Here is an 18,705-nt window from a genome sequence, read left to right as displayed (position 1 = left end):
GAGGTAGTTTGGCATTTCGTCAACTCCGTCAGATGTCAACTCCGTCAGAGTTTTTCTGACTCAGTGAAATTGTTGTCAAATCTCACTTAATTGTGCAACTAATTCATTTTAATGTATTTTACATGAATTGCATTACTTCACATGTACCAAGTTTTTCATTTTACTCACTAGTTTGTCACCACCTTCAGTTCTGTGTCAACTCCGTCATGCACTGTCAACTCCATCAGATGGACTTTTTCTTGTTTTTTGTTTTAAATAATATTTATTTTATTTCTTGAGAAGCATTTGTCTGTAAATTTAGTAAAAATATCACTAATGGGGTATTTTAAAAATCATTTTAGATTTATTTTTGTCAGATGGTGATGACAAAGTTCTGGGTCAGGTCGATTAAAAATGTAATTTTTTAAAAAAAATTCGCAACTGGGAGCCTGTACCTTAGCATCTTCATATTTTCTAAACATTATTTGTCATATTTGCATACATAAGGTTGAGAAATAATAAAAAAAATATGGGAAAATTAAAACCCATTTTGTCCCTATTCTCAAGAATCACTGATATATTTGACAGCATATTTTGATCAGACAGAACACCTGAGCATGGAGTTTACACAGTCTCTAAAACATTTGCCTAAAATAAGATTTGAAGATAGATCACGATTTGCAAACCAATTTTCTCTGACAACAAAATCTAAATTAGACAAAGGCTACAAATTCTTCACCGAACAATACCTGTTTGACTATGAAGGTAGGTATTTTTGTTTTGCGCAACCGTTAGCTTAGCATTAGTGAATTTTGTTGGCTAGCTAACTACGTGACATAACTGTTCCTTAACCAGAACTTTTTACTGTTTTTGAACTATAACGTTTTAGGCTCTAATCTTGATCCGTTTCTTAAATTATAGACTGGAGTTGCCACTCATCCCATAAAATAGGGGTTTGTTTGTTATAAGCAGAGATGTCCGGTGCCGCCGCTGCTTTGTAATGCCTTCCTCTAATCGGACCACTTTTTCGGTAACGAATAATCTAACGAGTTCGTATTTCAAATCCAGTAATCAGATTAAAGTTATTTATCCAAATCATTGCACATTAATATTTTCTTTTGTATTTATTTTTATTCCTTCTGTGCGTCTTTGGGAGAGACTCTGACAGTTAGCAAGACAGAAACATGAACAGTGCATGGAGATGCACATTTTGTTGCTGGAAAAACAGAAATGTCGTCAAGCCCAACTGTTATTTTTGGCTTTTGTCTTGTTTTTTCTAAACTCATAAAAAATAATGATTCACCGGTCGCGTTTTTTGGGGGACTTGTGTTTGAACGTGAAGTTGCTCATTTGAGCTTGGAAATGAGCAGAGATACATAATCAGCCCCAGAATATGTCTGACATCTATTTAGTTTCAGTCAAACTCTCCCTGTCCATCATCTTAAACCAATCTCCTCCTCAGTTCAACCTTTGTGATTCCATGTTAAAAGCACTTTATAAATAAACTTTACTTACTTACTTATAAGTGGACATAGAATGTGGATGTTATGATTATAAAATAACTAGCAATTAGTAAATATTGGCAAAGCTCAATGTAATGTGGGGTCCTCATACCATGAGAGTATATCTGGAAAGTGGCAACTCCAGTAAAGACTATAACTTATTTGTGCAACCACCTTTCTGCTGTTAGCTACAAAAATTTGAGCAAGAGAAAAGAGAGTAGTGTTAATGAAATGTTTTTCCCAAACGACTGCAGTTGAGAGAGAGGTGTCAGTGAGAGGACGATGTCACAGGTCAATGAAGAAAAAGGAGGAAGCTCATACCTTCAGGTTTCTCAGATGAATAATTATCAGATGTTTTGATTAGGGTTAAGTTTTATTTTATTTTGTTTTGCTGCAGTTGCACACTTTGCAGTAGAAAATTGATGACAACATAACAGGATTAATCATTTTTATGTCCCTATTGGCAGGTTACACTTGATTCTATTGTGGTGCCTGTGGAACTGAAGTACATGTCATGTTCTTGCACAGCTGGGAAAGCCCTGTGCAATCACATGGTGGGTCTTCTGTTTCAAACTGCTCACTACAGTACAATGGGCTACAAGACCGTACCATTGCCTCTGTCGTGCACCAGTTCACTGCAGACCTGGCACCGTCCAAGGACAAAGGTCAGATATTAATATTTCTTTAACTTTTTAGGTTTTACGCTAATCACTTGAATTGATTTATTTCTAAATAAATCATTTGTGATTATAGGGAGTTGCACCAGAGGCTACAAATGATATGACAGTGTGTAAACCAGTGGCAAGGGAAAAAACCAGGATTAGGACTAGCGTGAAGTGCACACTGTACAGAGCCTATGCAGGTGAGGGAATGAGTCCCCTGCTATTCAAAGGTGGTAATGCCTTCCTAACATAGATAAGAATAAATAGCATGTATTGCTTTGTATTTCATATTAGCATACATAATTAACATTTTATTATTAACATTTGTAACAGCTTTTTCATTATAAACATACAGTGAGGTGGTGACTGTCATGGTGTGAAAGGTCACATGACATAATTAAATCTACATAAAAATTTACGTCTCTCACTTGGCAGGTCCTCTTCCAGATCCTCATATTGAAGCCAGCGGGGAGAAACTAAAAGAAATCCGTCCACAACCAGGAATATGCAAGTTGCTTTATGGACTGCAAAACCTTACTTTAGTGGACTCTAAATTTGGTCCTGTGCCATTTGGTTCTGTGCTCTCATATCAGTGCCTTCCTGAAATGAGCAGAGACATAATCAAACATCCAGATGCCCCTGAGTTCCCTCAATTACCTGTTGACGGCTACAGCTTTAGGTTTCCACTAGATTTTGAGCCTAATTATAGGCAACTTTGCCATTTAGAGAGCCTTAAGATATCACGTAAGATATGTGCTGCTATTGAAGCAGAAACCAGACAGCAATCAGAATGCCAGCTGTGGACAGAGGTACGCAAACCCCGACTTACAGCCAGCAGGTTCCGTGAAGTATGCCATGTGCGTGGTCAGTCTTCTGCCAAGGCCTTGGCAACTCGTATTCTCAGAGGAACTCCCCAGACAGCCGCTATGAAAAGAGGGTTGGATCTGGAACCTGAAATACTGAGGCAATATTCAGATTTGTTTGATGTCTCTGTGATGCAATGTGGGTTTATCATTCATCCTGACGCACCTCACCTTGGAGCTAGCCCTGATGCTAAAGTCTTCAACCCAAAGGAAATGCCTCCATTTGGGTTAGCTGAGGTAAAGAGTTGCAATGTTGACAATGTGGCACAAGTTAATCACCTAGTTACAATTAAAGGCCAGGCTTGCCTTAAGAAGAGTCATAAATACTATTATCAGGTTCAGGGCCAATTGGCTGTAAGCGGACTTCAGTGGTGTGATTTTATTACAGATACCCACACTGACTTCACAGTTGAGAGAATATTTAGGGATGAGGAGCTTATCCTCTCAATGAGACAGAGGCTCGATCATTTCTATCATGACATCTACATGGATGTTTTCTTAAATGGTAAACCTTGAGAAAATGATTGTTATAAAATTGATAGGCCTTTTGTAAATACTCTCCCTATCACAAATGGGCTAAAGTTGTGAACTTGAGGCCATTTGTGTATGCTCCATGTTCATTTTGTAATATAATTATTCTATTAATGTTTGCAATTGATGGCCACAAATCGTCTTTGTTCCACAATAAAAACTTTAATTTGAACATTTTCTCTCCTTCAAATACTTCATTGACAGATGTGTAAAATGTACAAAGTGCAATTTAAATGTAAAGGTTGTATATATGTAGCTTCCTCAAGATAAGCTATTTACAATAGATTTGATAGAACTGTTCACATCTATTCATTTATTCAATAATAACAAATACAGGTCATATATATGGAGAGATTTTGTTTACAACACAACTGTTTACATTAATGCTCATCCAAGGGCTGTGACTTGCAGGAGAAGAGGCTCTACACAGGTTTGTCTCCTTTTAGATCCAGAGGTCCCTGATAGTTTGAAAGTAGACAGCAGATGACCCACAGCTGATTGACTGAGCCTACCATAGAAAGAGGAACAAGACCATCCCAGATATGGTACTCTTTCACCCTTCGTATGGCTCTTTCAACTAAAATCCTCAGCCGAGCAATAGCCTGGGTCTTCTGGGTGTCCTCCATGCTGAGTTGGGTGGATTTTTTAAGTGGAGGAATGATAAGCGTTGCTCCCACCTCTGACAGAATCTTCTCTATCTGGAAACCCTTGTCGGCCATAACCCCATCTCCAGGCTGAAGTAACGTTAATATCTGTGATTTTTGAGTTATTTCTATGTCGGAGATGGAGCCTGTGTACAGTCTGGATACAAATGTTATAATCCCACAAGGAGCAATGCCAATCAGACCTTTAAAGGTGGTGTGGTTTTTGTAGTTTGAAAAGGTTTCTGACTGTAGTGTGAGGGAGGATGCAGTTTCACAACGGATCTCAGTGCAGTCTATAATCGCACGCACGTGAGGGCAGTACTGTTTAAATTTGTCAGGCATGGTGGCCTGAACTTGCTCTCTTGTCATCCACAATGACAGCGAACCAAGAACCAGGTAAAGGTAACTAGTCCATGTTAAGATGGTGCGGCTAACTGTAGACAAACTTACCTCAAAGATGGTTGACAAAGTCTTCTGAAGTCCAGCTGCAACACGGCAAAGAAACATAAACAGTTCATCAATGAGTGGAAGTTTTCGCTGTGGACTAGGTATTTCTTCAGTCTGCTGTGCCTTGGACCAGTACACTAGCCTTGAAGCAGAAGGGTAAACTGACTCCCAAAACACATTGAAGACCTCTTTTGAGGTGAATTTGGTGTAATAACGGAAATCTTCATCTGTCAAACAAAACCTGAAAATCACTGGCTGCTTCTTTTGAAGAGTTAGCTCCTGGATTTTCATTTCAAGTGATAACACTTGAAACTCCAACTCTTTAATTCTCTGTATGGCACTGTGTAGTTCACCTAAGGGAAAGAAAAATAAATGTTAATAGACTTCACACAAACATCTATAATTTTTCACTGTCCTCATTACAGGATACACGTGTGCGTGTGTGTACGTATATATGCATTTTTGTGTTAAACTCAAAAAACACTATATTTTCTAGACTGTTACAATGTGATTCATTGCCATATAATTTTTCTACAAGACACTTTATGTAATACTAACCCGGAAAAGAATGACAGGCAAAGTCATGGTCTTTTGCCATTGGACCTGGAGGCAATTTTTCCTTTGAGGAGTCCTCAGGGTCAGCAATCTTCTGTGAGTCATCCTGAACAGCAGCACTGAGACTTTTTGGTTCGCCTGTAAACAGACTCACGAGCTTGTGAACTTCTCCCTAGATGTGAAAAATATGTTGAGTCACTTCATGATCATAATACATTTTTGTTTATAATATTTTTAAAAACTGTTCAATGTTCTCCTCCATTTACCCCAATCATTCCAGTGAAATCTAGAAGGCACAGCTCCTTGTCTAATCCGTTTTCTTCCACTGGCTGTTGTACTTATATCCTCTGGGGTAAAGTGCTGGCTGCAGACAAAGGTGCTCCCTCTGAGGATTTGAAACATTTTTCCTTCATCTCTCCTGATTGCTCTTACCCAGCGGGCACGTTTTTCCACGTCCACAGGAAAGTCATGGAAGCTCAAATAGGGTTGTTTTTGTTTATTTGAACAGCATGGCACACTACAATAGCAACGGCTTGATGATTGTGCCATGGTTGTTTGATAGATGGGTCGTTGCTGAGAAAGATGGAAAAATACAACAAAACAAAAAGAGAAATTATGAATCACATCAGAATATGTGAATGATGCATGTAAATCTTTTAAGTCAATATTTAAAATACTATTCTAAACAACGTTGTTGGAAGCTGCCCTTTATTTTCCATTAATACAGAAAATGAACCTCTAAACGTTACATCACTGACAGGCGGCCGTGTATATCTTTACTAACTGTGGCTAAAGCTGCTGCTAGCTGATCGGAGGCTGGTTCCTTTGAATACAGTTGGAGAATGGTAAATTGACAATGACTAATAACGGTTATCTAACACGTAAACACTGTTTTATAAAATACAGAAAGTGAACCTCTAAACGTTACAGCACTGACGGAGAGTATATTTTTCCTAAATGTGGCTAAAGCTGCTGCTAGGTGGTTTACTCTCCGATCGGAGGCTGTTTATTTTATACACAGTTAGAGAATGGTGAATTTACAATAATTAATAACAGCTATCTAACACTTAAATGCTGTTATTATTAAACTTGCCTTTTATTATATCCTTAAGATTAAGAGAATGCGGGAATTTTTCAGCTTGCTTCCCAAGGCAAAATCACACCGGAAGTAAAGATACCCAGTTTTGAGTTATGGCGGCCATTGTCTGACGTCACTGTGAAAAGGGTCTATTGACCTGTTATGACTCAAATTTTGGGTGTCTGCCCCCCTCTGCTGCATCACTGTGGAAAACCTGGAGCGGCAGAGATATCTGAGGCTTATACGTGTATGTTTACTGGTTTAAAAAAAAAAACTTTGGGGTTGTGGTTTATAGTCCGGTGCGGCTCGTAGTTAGGAAAATACGGACAATAATCCTTCCTGGATTCTTTCTGTGAAGAACCCAGAGAGGGTTATTTGATGGTGCGTTCTGGAAAACAATACATTTTTACATTTAGGCACTCCTGCAAACGTCACACTTTTTCTGTTACAAACTGACTCCGGCCCCCCATTAGAGAAGGAAAAAGTTATGTGGCCCTCACAGGAAAAAGTTTGGGGACCCCTGGTTTACAGGTAAAAAGCAAACAGTGTTGTGAAAATATTCTCGATTAGATGTGTGGGATAAAGGACATTTTAAGGTTCTATTGTGGTACATGTGTCATTCAGCAGGGCACGAGCATGCCAACCAATTCAGGGACAACTGTGGACTCAGACTCGCAAGTGAGAAGAGAGACTTGTGGAAATATTAAGACCTAATTTTAGCCAGGAGAGACTTAAAGTAGTAAAAGCACAGACAATGGAGTAAAAAGCAGTGAATACGTCATTTAAAATATTACTCTGAACCGTTGAAAAATGACTCCAACCACTATTTTTGCTGTCTATGTTGGCTACGCTATATACAGTATCGTTGCCATAGCAACAGACAACAATGCAAATATATCTGGATTACACTTAAAGACACAAAAATAATTTCCCTCATAAAAAACAGAACTTTCAGTCCATTACAGTTTTCTGTTTTTAGATTGTTTATTTTGTTATTAAGTGATGGCTGTGGTATATTAGCTATCTATTGCTATCACAGTGTTGGTAGATTAGCTAATTTAAACACCTGCTCTACTGATAGTCTGTCAGAGTTGGTGCTTAGGTCGCCTTGCTTTATTTTTTTACTTAACCGAAACAGAAGTAAATAATTGACTATTTACTTCTTCAATTTTAAGGGAGTTAGCAAGTTCACTTTGTAAAAGTGTAAATAATAAATCTGATTACTGATTACATTTAGGCTAGTTGAACTTAGTCGCCTCTCCCAGATTCCATCAAATCATCACTGATACCCTGGTAATGGTGGTGATATTCTTGACAGAAAGAAGGGGTCGCTAAATCATATTCTGCTTAAGGGCCCATAAGATCTTGGCTTAGTCCTGGTCATATTTAAAAGTAAAATAAATGAAAAAAATGACCTAAAATGGACCATAAGTGTTTGCATGCATAAATAAATGTTCTACAAAATTAATATATTTGGTTTCTTTGATTTGTAATGTCTGGTGCTTGGTGCATTATTTTAATTATTGTGAATATTTAATACACTTCATAACTTGTTTGGCATGCATATTTTCACAGGGTACAGGAGTGCTTATGTCAGCCAATTCAGGGACTGATGCAAAGTCAGGCTCACAGGTGACAGGCAGAAAAATGCAAAATACATTAAACTAAAACCAGCTGGCATTTTGTCAGAAGACGGTGGACATTAATTAAAATTCTATATTCGCAAGGAAATTCATTCATCGGTAGAGAACATCAAAGAATCTGAGAATGAAAGCCAGGAGGAAGGGAGAGGCTGCAGTCTTGAAGCAAAGGATGGAGATGATTTTTTTTTGATACATTCACAAAACCAAATCAGCCAAATTCACAAAGTCATTGGGACTCAAACTTTCAATTAGAATGTTGCATTTTCAGGACAGGTAGTATAGACAGCATCCATGGCTTCACTACAATGATAAAGCAAAGGGCATTCTTTGCTTTTATTTTGTTAAAACATACACAACTGAAAAAAGTACTATTACGAGAGGAAAATTTTTAAAGCTTATTAAAACCTTTTTAAAACCTTTTGACTCATTAAATCCTCTTATGCCCAAATTCAGAAAATGCTGTGCGAAAAGACTGAGATCACACAGAGATGCCAGCGTCACAATAATCAGCATTTATTAAAGACAGATGCATACTATCACCACAAAAGCACATCACAAAACATCAGAAAACTCAGAGCCCAAACAACACATGAATCTACCCGAGAGAGGGAAAAAGACAAAAGATGGAAACGACAAACAAAAAGCAAAGACGTCTTTGGAGAATTGCAAAAGCAAATCTGGTTTGTTCCTCACGTGCACAAATTTTTATAGTAAAGGTGTATTCTTTTCTTTAATTTGTTCAAATAAGGCATATCTTTGCTCATGCAACCAGGAGCTGTCTCGGACCCTCTTAAAAGTTAGAAACTCCCTGCAACTTGTTTTCAAGATCAAACACCAGTTGTCTTCTTTGTCTAAACAAAGTGGAAGCAGAGCTTCTCCTCCATTAGCCTGAACTCATGCTGTTTTATGGCTTTTCACATGTCAGTGTGAACTCTGGAACTTCTCCTGATTGTTTTCCACACAAAGGGCAGATTAGAAGATCTAGCAGACAATGTGCTGTAACTACAGGTAACATAAAGGTCAATAGGGCAGAATAAGTTATTAATCTGAAAACTATAATTAGGCTATTTCAATCAAGACATGTTAACAACTAGGAGAGATTACAAATTAGATTGTTTTACAGCTACTCTGTTGCATTCAGTTTTACACCAGCTGTTTAAATCTTATCAAGATGGTCAAAAGGTTAAACTTACACAAACAGCCATGACCCCCTGAGAATTCCTGCTCAGTCCACAGAGAGGTTAAGAACCGTATTTTAAATGATAAAAAACTAAAACTAAACTATTTTAATTCAACTTATTATGTTATATTTAATATAAACATCCTACAAATTAGATGTCCACTGGACCATGGAGGCAATTTAGAACCAAATTCTCTTATTTTAAAACGCTGTTAATTTTATATCATATTGTACATGTGGTTAAGTTTTAAAACTAGCATATTTTAAATTTATTTTCTTAACAGTACTTTGTCTAAAAAAGCAGATGCAGGGTTTTCTATTAAGGGGTTTATAAACTGGAAAAATGCTACCACAAGATTTAAGCACCATGAGCTTTGTCTGTAACACTTTATTTGAAGGGGGCTGAATAAGACTGTCATGACACTTTCAATAATATGTCATAACACCTGTCATGAACATGAATAAGCCTTCATGAATATTTGACTGTTGTCATAAAGCGTCATTCGGTAAATTATGACACTTTTAATACAAAGTTGACATTATTCAAAATGTTTTTGTTATAACAACTTGACATTAACCAGTAAATCATTACTGTTTAAACTTTACCTTTAATAACATAAAGTTACCTCATTTTTAAAGTGCAATCAGTAATACTTTTAGAACAAATTTATATCAGTAATGATTTATTGGTTAATGTCAAGTTGTCATAACAAAGACATTTTGAATAATGTCAACTTTGTATTAAAAGTGTCATAATTTACCGAATGACGCTTTATGACAACAGTCATAAATATTCATGAAGGCTTATTTATGTTCATGACAGGTTTTTATGACAGTGTCATGTCAGTCTTATTCAACCCCCTTCAAATAAAGTGTTACCGCTTTGTCAAAGCCATGCAGTTATGATGTATGCACAAAAAGGGAAAAAAATTGATGTTCTGTTTTCCAGTGCTGTTGCAAAACAGCAAGAAGAGGCACAATACTTCTTGCAAAATGTATTGGGGTCAGTAATGTACTTAGCCAGGCAGGGACTAGCAATAAGAGGACATGATATCAAAGATGGTCATTTGATTCAGTTATTAAAATTTAAATTTAAGGGTGATGAATGTCTCCCTTGCTGGCTTTCACAGAATCATGACTACTGGGCAATACCATTGTGAGAGAAATTTCTGCATGTATTCAAGCTTTACTTGTTTTGCAGTATTCTCTCATCATTGATGGAACACAAGACATTTCAGGTACAGCAAAAATCAATCTGTCTTCGGTTTGTAGATCATGACTTAGTACCTCAGGAGGTTTTTGTCGGGTTGTATCAGGTTCCCGGAACCACAGGTGCAGAAAATGCAAAATCAGCCCTTGATGTACTTCGACTAAATATACCTGTTTCTTCATTATGTGGTCAGACGTACGACGGTGCTGCAAATATGTCTGGAAAATATTCAGGAATGCTAGCAGAGCTAAAGAAAATGCAGCCTCTGGCATTGTTTGTTCACTGCAGAGCTCACTGCCTCAACCTCATTACTGAAGCTGCTTGCCACACCAGTCTGGTTGTACGAGATGCTTTGCAATGGATTCATGAGTTAGGTCAGGGGTGTCGAACTCAATTTCACCGAGGGCCACTTCAGCATATTGGCCACCCTCAACAGGCTACATTGACGGTACAAATCAGGAGTGCATCCCTGCTAAAACACACCCCAGACAAAAGGTTGACTTCCCTCATTCAGTTCTGTAGAGGCTTATAATGAGTCAATGATCCAGGTGCGTTAGAGAAGGAACACATCTAAAGTTGCAGATGGTAGCTCTGGAAAACTAGACTTGGGCACCCCTAGCATAAATGTATAAAAATACAATGTTAAAAATAAATTAAACAACACCTCATATTGTTAAATAACTGATTTTATGTATTGAAGTTTTAAATATTACATTTGAGTTTCCATGGATGTAAAATTACTGCTCAGTTTAAAAATTACAATATTTAAATCAGTGTTTAAAGGTAAGCAAACAAATAATAAAAACAAGTCACATGGTCAGACATTATAGACTTTACGCAAAGATTTAGTCTGAGGCAACTGAAATTAATTAATTAAAAAAATCCTTTCTGAATATCATCTCATGACTCTGAACTAAAAGCGTCTTTCTGACCAGGAGCTGACAGCGTGTTGAAGAGTTATGGACTGGACGCTTTGGAGCGTCTGGTTAGGAAGCGCATTACAAACCTTTGGTTGAAATGGCGCATTTAATTCAAGTCTCCATTACAGACCAGAGAAAACTAAAGAGAATGCAACGTTGTGTTAATCCATTTGAGGAGTCGGCAGTTTATCTTGAGGAAATAAATGACGACGCAGAAGTTAATTAAACTGTAACTTGCGCAGTCCGCTGCTCAACCACTGCGGACGAGGCTCCGCCGCTGCAAAAAATTAAAACTCATCCAGCGGTTTTAACAAACGGAGCCTTGGTGCACGTTCCCCAGGAGAGCGGCGTTCTGGAGGAGCTGCAGACGTAACATCTGACCATTTGGGAGAAGCGAAACCACGCAAAAAAAAAAAAAAATTCCTGGTAAAAGCGCACACCGGACCGCGCCGGGTAAAAATACTCAGAGTTCAGTTGATCTGTTTGGATCAGACAGATCCAACTGACTGATGAATTAGCGCAGATTTTACTGCAGATGGGAACCAGGAGGAAGTGCGTTCAGACTCCAGCGGGTGAAGTGATGCTAATTTAAGTGAAGTCGCTTAATTCAATTTATTAAAATTTATTGGGGCCTCAGTCAGTGGTTTTTCTCACTACGAGAAAAATGTAGATGTATTTATCTGCTTAATTTGTGATGGGATCTGGACTCACGGTGAATATTAACTAAACCGCATAAAATGCGGCTAAATGGCCGATGTTAATATGATTGTAATTTCACGGATAAAAATAGTACAGGACAGATTTTTTTATGTTGTCGGTCAAGATAACGGATAACAAAAAAAGTCTAGCGCGACCTGCCGCCCTGACACCAACTCACACATCTTCATTCAGTCTTACTTGTAAATCGATGTTTCTTTTCTTGGACGTTTTGATGTTAGCTTGTCGATGTCTCAGTTTTATTCGCTGGGAAAATCAATAAGCAGCTTAAGGTGACTGCTGCTCTCTAGTGGCGAGAAGCAGTAATGTTGGCTGGTAACAATCGGAATGCATTATGGGAGATGTAGTTTGTAGTCAATTCGTGCTCAAAACTTAAGTTGATCATCGGCCTGTAAAATGCTGGAGGGGCCACATAAAATGAAATTGCGGGCCACATGTGGCCCGCGGGCCTCGAGTTTGACACATGTGAGTTAGGTACTCTAAGCAAGCAGTCAGGAAAATTTAAGTCGTCGTTTGCTGCCACTGCATCAAGTGCAGAAGGGCCAAGTATCTCTCTTAGACCACTATGTCCTACCCGGTGGACGGTCCGTTGTAAAGCTGTCCTCGAAAGCTTGGAACATATGGCATCAAGCAATATTAAGGCAAATGGTCTCTTACAGAGATTTCAAAAAGGCACTGTTCTGGGACTTCGTTTGGCACTTTCGGTTGTTGACGACATGGAATGTCTTAACGGGTCAATTCAAAAACGCACTGAGACTATTTCTGGGATGAGAGAAGCTATTGAGTGTGTGAGATCCAGCCTTCTGAAAAAAGAAATGGTTTGAAGTTTCATTAAAATTTTGATGAGGCCACACAAATGGTAGATGCTCTTGGCTTAGAAGAAATCAAGATGCCTCACCAAAGAAGACCACCAACGCGTTATAGTGGTAATGCTAGCCAACACTGTCCCAAGACGGCTGAGGAGCACCACAGAGTTCAGTTCTGTCACATGTTTGACACTGCTGATATGCAGTTTCAGGAGAGGTTCACTCAGGCTGATTTAAATGTGTTGGAGAAACTGGAGGCTATTTTACTTTCTGGAGATGTGGATGAAACTGTGGACCAGTATCCAGAATTAAGTAGCCACAGTCTGAAGGTTCAGTTGAACATGTTTCATGCTAAGTGTGCTTGCAAGTCCAGTGATGGAGTGGTCACATTACTCAGAGAGATGACAACAGATGTCAGAGGGTTGTTTGATTAAGTGGAAACGCTGTTACATTGATTTTGGTGAACCCAGTGTCTTCAGCTGAGGCAGAGAGGAGTTTTAGTGCTCTCAGGGGGCTAAAGACATGGCTCAGATCAACAATGATTCAAGTAAGGCTCAACAATGCAGCTGTGTGCCATGTCCACCAGACAAAACTAGACGATGTAGACATTGGTCAAATATGTCTGCAGTTTGTGTCAATGAGTGACAGAAAAAGGCAGGTGTTTGGCACCTTTAAATGAGTCTGTGCTGGGACTTCTTTCAAAATTTAGATTTATAATTTTGATGTCAAAATCTCACATGGAGGGCAGGGGTACTTGTCAAGGAATTGTAATAAAATAGTTGCGTTCCTCAAATTTCAGCATGACATGGACACATGTATGCAAATTAAGGATCAGTGTTATATTCTATTTTATAAAATGGTAAAATGTATTAGTTCGGCATTTATTGAATCAAGCTCTCATGGACTCGGTGAACATCATGATTTAAAACTCTTGCACCAACAAAAACATGTTGTTGTGCACTATAGTTTCAGCCATTTAACTGTGTGTCAAGCTGTTAATCACAACCAAAATCACAGTTGCACTATATCCGAAGGTGAAGTGCTTCCTGCACACTATACAGAAATTTTCATTAGCATCTACAGTATGAATCTGTGTTTTCCTGTTCAGAGTTGTTCAGTTTCTGATGTAGAAAGCTTTGATTGTTTTTGGTTTTAGTGGATTTGTCTCTTCTATTCGCTTATTTTGGGAAACTTGTTAAGTTTACATTTATGTGATATTTTTGCACAAAATATATTGTTGAATATTGTATCAGCTATGTTTTCAATTGTAAGCATTACATTAATACATGCCATTCACATTTTTTGGCTTTATTCTTTCCAAAACAAAAAATGGCATCCGGTCGCAGGTGTAGTTGCTCGCTTTCCCCATGAGCCGTCCCCACCAACTTTCAACACAAACGCAATTGAAACAACAGACAACAGATTCCATGAGGCAGGCAGTTCTCTTGCCTCATGGCAGGGAGCACTCATGATCCCAGACATCAGTTTTGTGACTTCACAACTGCAGAGTGACAACAAGCTAGCCATATGGTAAATAAGTAAAGTACAGCGATGTATTTTTCTCCTCTCTTCTGACGTCAGCATGGATGACTATATTTCTACACTTAAACCGTTTTCTAAAGTGAATTTTCAATTGAAGCAGGAAATAACTAAAGGAAGACCAACACCAGAGCTGAAAGGTTTGCGTTGAGACAGATCGATAATACTCAAACGGAGTGGTATGCAAGAAAAGACATGTCGAGGATAAACTTGGCTTTGGATGAATGGATATTTTTGTGCAGAATTGTCGGTGCATGGATTTCATTAATAAGTAAAGGTAAGACAGCGATAACATGTTTTTGTTTAGTTTTTTAATGAAATGTGGGCCCTCCCTCCTCCTTCCCCCTTCCCTCTCCCTTTCTCTCTTTCCTCTCTGCTCCTCCACTCATTCCCTGGATTCATAAGATACCTTTGAAGAAATGTCTTCCGGACCAGAGTTTCTCAAATTTACGGATGGAATGGATCAACAGATTCGCCTCGGCACGAGTCTCCTTAGCGCTAACATAGCAGATCTCACTTCATCTAAGCCACCTGCCTCTGACTTCCCAGAGAATCCAGCGCTCTGAGGTCTGAGACCGGGATCCAGATATTATCTTTACACCCGTCTTCCTCAAGAATGTGTCTGGACCCCCAGCACTGCAAAACAGGACATTACCAAATACTTGGACCTACAACTGGACAATAAGTTGAACTGATTTTCCAATACAATGTGTACAAGAAAGCACAGAGTAGAATGTACTTCTTGAGGAGACTGGCCTCCTTCAGTGTGTGCTCTAAGCTCCTGTACATGTTTTATAAGTCCATTGTGTCTATTGTTATATTTTATGCTGTTGTTTGTTGGGGGGGCAGTGCAAGGAAGAGGGATATACAGAGATTGAATCGCCTCATCCACAGAGCTGGCTCTGTGGTAGGTGTGAGCCTGGAGTCTGTGGAGACGGTGGTGGGACAGAGGACAATGTCTAAACTCAGTTTAGTCCTGGAGAACACAAGACATCCCCTGCATACTGTTTTCTCCAACCAGAGCAGCTCCCGCAGTGACAGGTTTCTTTCACTGGGATGTTCAACTGAGAGGTTTAAAAACTCCTTTGTCCTACGGGCTATTAGGCTTCACAGTGCTGTGACTTCTGGGAGGGTTAAGGGAGGGAGACGGAGTAATTAGCATTTTTAATGTATTTATTGTATTTAAGTTCTTTTTACTAGATCACTTTTAATGCGTGTGGATGTGAATTAATGTGTGAGCAACAGACAATCTTAATTTCCCTATGGGATTAATAAAGTTTTTTACCTTACCTTACATTACCTGTCCGGATCAGTACAAGAAAAGCTACAAAAAAACAGAAATACAAAAAACAGTGGTCTTAATTCAAACCTTAGACTGAAGAACTTTCAGCCTCCAAGTCACTTAAACTGGCTCTTTTAAACACCAGATCTCTTTGTGCTAAAGCTCTATTAATTAATGATTTCATCACCGAGTGTAATATTGATGTTTTATTTCTGACAGAAACATGGCTGAATGACAATAATGAACCAGTTGTACTAATTAAATCAGTGCCTCCTGCGTACAATTTTTTAGGTGAAAATAGAAAACACAAAAAAGGAGGAGGCGTGGCTTCAATATTTAAGAATACCATGAACTGTAGTAAAATCTCTTTGGGTAATTTCACGTCTTTTGAGTATCTTGGAACTGAGGTTAAAGGCCACAAACGAACTTTGACACTAACTTTATACAAAACTCCAATATATGTGGAAAATTTCTTTACTGACTTCAATGAACTTCTATCATATGCATTGATTACGATTGTTTGATAATTGTCGGTGATTTCAACATTCATGTTGACAACCCCCAAGACCGAGGGGCAAAAAAGTTCTTTAATATATTAGAGAGTTTTGGTTTAACACAACATGTCAAACAAGCAACACACACTCAAGGACACACACTGGACCTGGTTATCAGTAAGGGTGTAAATATTTCCAAAGTCTCTGTAACTGATGTCACCTATCGGATCAGTTCTTTATCCGATGACCCACCTGGACAAAATGCTACTATCACAAAACGTACTTTCACAGAAAACGCAGCAGAGACATTTAATCAAATCTACTCTTCTTCCTCGCCCTTAACCTATAATGACGTAGATAAGTTTGTAGATGATTTTCAGTGCAAACTTTCAGATATCATTGATTACATTGCCCCCATTAAAGTGAAGGTTGTGACTGGTAGGAAGAAATCTCCATGGAGAAATGCATGTCTGCAAGACAACTCTGCCGTAGGGCCAAACGGAAATGGCGTAAAACTCAACTACACGTTTATTATGACATCTACAAAGAAAGACTACGTAACTATCACACAACACTAAAACATGCAAGAGAGGCTTTCTTTGCAGATATAAACAAAAACACTAACAATGCTTGAGCTTTATTTGCTACTGTTGACAGGCTCACAAATCCTCCTCTGATGCTGCCACCTGAACTTCAATCTATTGCAGCCTGCAACAAGTTCTCCAGTTTCTTTTCAGAGAAAATTCAAAAGATCAGAGGATTAATCTGCACATCCACTCCAAAGCCAGTACCAATGCTGTGCTCAAACAAAACAAATGCAGGAAAAATGACCCAATTTCAACTACTTCATTATAAAACCCTAGAAGAAATTATAAGTCAATTAAGCTCCAGTTCCTGCTGTCTGGATGTCCTACCCACACATTTCTTTAAGAAAGTCCTGCCTGTTGTTGCTAATGATCTGATCCAAATAGTAACTCATCGTTGTCTTCAGGTGTTTTCCCCCAGACTTTGAAAACAGCAGTTATCAAACCACTGATAAAAAAGAACAATCTAGACAAATCACTACTGCAGAATTACAGGCCGACCTCTGACCTCCCATTCATCAGCAAAGTTATTGAAAAAGCAGTTTTTAACCAATTAAATAACTTCCTAACAATAATGAATCGCTTTGACTCCTTCCAGTCTGGTTTTCGTGCTCACCACAGCACGGAGACGGCCCTTGTAAAAGTGTTCAATGATATCCATGTAAATATAGACTGTGGGAGAACCACAGTGCTGGTTCTGTTGGACCTCAGTGAAGCTTTCGACACTGTTGACCATGACATTTTACTGAATCGACTGGAGAGTTGGGTCGGACTCTCCGGTCCAGTGCTCCACTGGTTTGAATCTTACATAAAGAACAGGGATTTCTTTGTTTCAATTGGAAACTTCTCATCGGAGGGGTCAAAGGTCAAATGTGGGGTACCCCAAGGCTCAATCCTAGGATCCCTTCTTTTCAATATTTATTTGCTCCCACTGGCTCAGGTTATAACAGGGAATAAGATCAGCTACCATAACTATGCGGATGATACCCAGCTCTACATCACGATGTCACCAGGTGACTCTGAACCCATCCAATCACTGAATAAATGCTTAGAACAGATAAATGTGTGGATGTGCCAAAACTTTCTCCAGCTGAACAGAAACAAAACTGAAGTTATTATCTTTGGACCTAAAGAGGAGCGAACTACAGTCAATGCTCAGCTTCAGTTATTACAACTGAAAACCAGCGATCAGCCCGAAACCTGGGAGTAGTGATGGACTCTGACCTGAACCTTCAGAGCCACATTAAGACAGTCGCAAAGTCGGCCTTCTATCACCTGAAGAACATCTCCAGGATTAGAGGACTAATGTCTCAGCAGGATCTAGAGAAACTCATCCATGCGTTTATCTTCAGCTGCATTGATTACTGCAACAGCGTCTCCACAGGCCTGACTAATAAATCAATCCTCCAGCTGCAGCTGATCCAGAAACTGCTGCTCGAGTTCTCACTAAAACCATGAAGATAGAGCACATAACTCCAGTTTTAAAGTCCCTTCACTGGCTCCCTGTAGCTCAAAGAATAGACTTTAAAATACTGTTGTTAGTTTATAAATCACTGAACGGTTTAGCACCACAATACATTAAAGATCTGTTATTGCTGTACCAACCGTCTAGACCCCTCAGATCTTCTGGTTCTGCTCTGCTCTGCATCCCCAGAACCAGAACCAAACGAGGAGAAGCAGCATTCAGTTTCTATGCACCACAGATTTGGAACAAACTTCCAGAAAACTGTAAAACAGCTGAAACACTGAGTGCCTTTAAATCTCAACTTAAAACCCACCTGTTTAGAGTTGCTTATGGCTAAATTACGGTTAGAGTGTGGGTTTTGATGTCTTCGATGTTTTTGATGTTTTTAATGTTTTTAATGTTTTTATCTTTACTTTTTATCTATTTATTAATTTCTTTTAAATGGCATTTTAACTAAAACTCCTAGGTTTAAGAATCCTTGTCAAATGGTGTTTTGACTAAAATTCTGTAAATTCCGTCCTGTCAGGCCTGGATAATATCCGTGTTAAACAGACGGCGGAGTCCGGCAACGACAGGCGCTTAAATTACGTAGCAAAAGTATGTT

At 38.8% G+C, this 18,705-nt stretch overlaps 2 protein-coding genes across 2 annotated transcripts; one reads left to right on the top strand and one right to left on the bottom strand.

The window, feature by feature from the left end:
• The first annotated feature begins 1,694 nt into the window (after positions 1-1,694).
• Positions 1,695-3,709, top strand: LOC148154876 (uncharacterized). Its single transcript, XM_088014977.1, has 3 exons — positions 1,695-2,146; positions 2,235-2,343; positions 2,579-3,709. The coding sequence occupies exons 1-3, from the start codon at positions 1,991-1,993 to the stop codon at positions 3,520-3,522; spliced, it is 1,209 nt and encodes a 402-aa protein (XP_087871103.1). The 5' UTR covers positions 1,695-1,990; the 3' UTR covers positions 3,523-3,709.
• Positions 3,710-3,959: 250 nt separating this feature from the next.
• On the bottom strand, positions 3,960-5,653 carry LOC106923925 (uncharacterized). Its single transcript, XM_088014853.1, has 2 exons — positions 5,616-5,653; positions 3,960-4,770 (listed from the first exon to the last, which is right to left on the bottom strand). Exons 1-2 carry the CDS (start codon positions 5,651-5,653, stop codon positions 3,960-3,962), a joined length of 849 nt encoding a protein of 282 aa, XP_087870979.1.
• Between the last annotated feature and the right edge of the window lie 13,052 nt (positions 5,654-18,705).

Source organism: Poecilia mexicana, unplaced genomic scaffold, assembly GCF_051168715.1.
Source record: "Poecilia mexicana isolate PSO_F unplaced genomic scaffold, ASM5116871v1 scaffold_17, whole genome shotgun sequence".
Classification (NCBI taxonomy): Eukaryota; Metazoa; Chordata; class Actinopteri; order Cyprinodontiformes; family Poeciliidae; genus Poecilia; species Poecilia mexicana.
The sequence above is the reverse complement of the archived record's forward strand: the minus strand, read 5'-3'. Positions and strand labels throughout refer to the sequence as shown.

Coding starts and splice junctions, on each gene's coding strand:
- LOC148154876 (XM_088014977.1), top strand. CDS start 1,991: ATGTCATGTTCTTGCACAGCTGGGAAAGCCCTGTGCAATCACATGGTG. Junction 2,147..2,234: donor GGCACCGTCCAAGGACAAAG/GTCAGATATTAA, acceptor TTGTGATTATAG/GGAGTTGCACCAGAGGCTAC. Junction 2,344..2,578: donor ACTGTACAGAGCCTATGCAG/GTGAGGGAATGA, acceptor CTCACTTGGCAG/GTCCTCTTCCAGATCCTCAT.
- LOC106923925 (XM_088014853.1), bottom strand. CDS start 5,653: ATGACTTTCCTGTGGACGTGGAAAAACGTGCCCGCTGG. Junction 4,771..5,615: donor TGGAAAAACGTGCCCGCTGG/GTAAGAGCAATC, acceptor TTCTGCTTCAAG/GCTAGTGTACTGGTCCAAGG.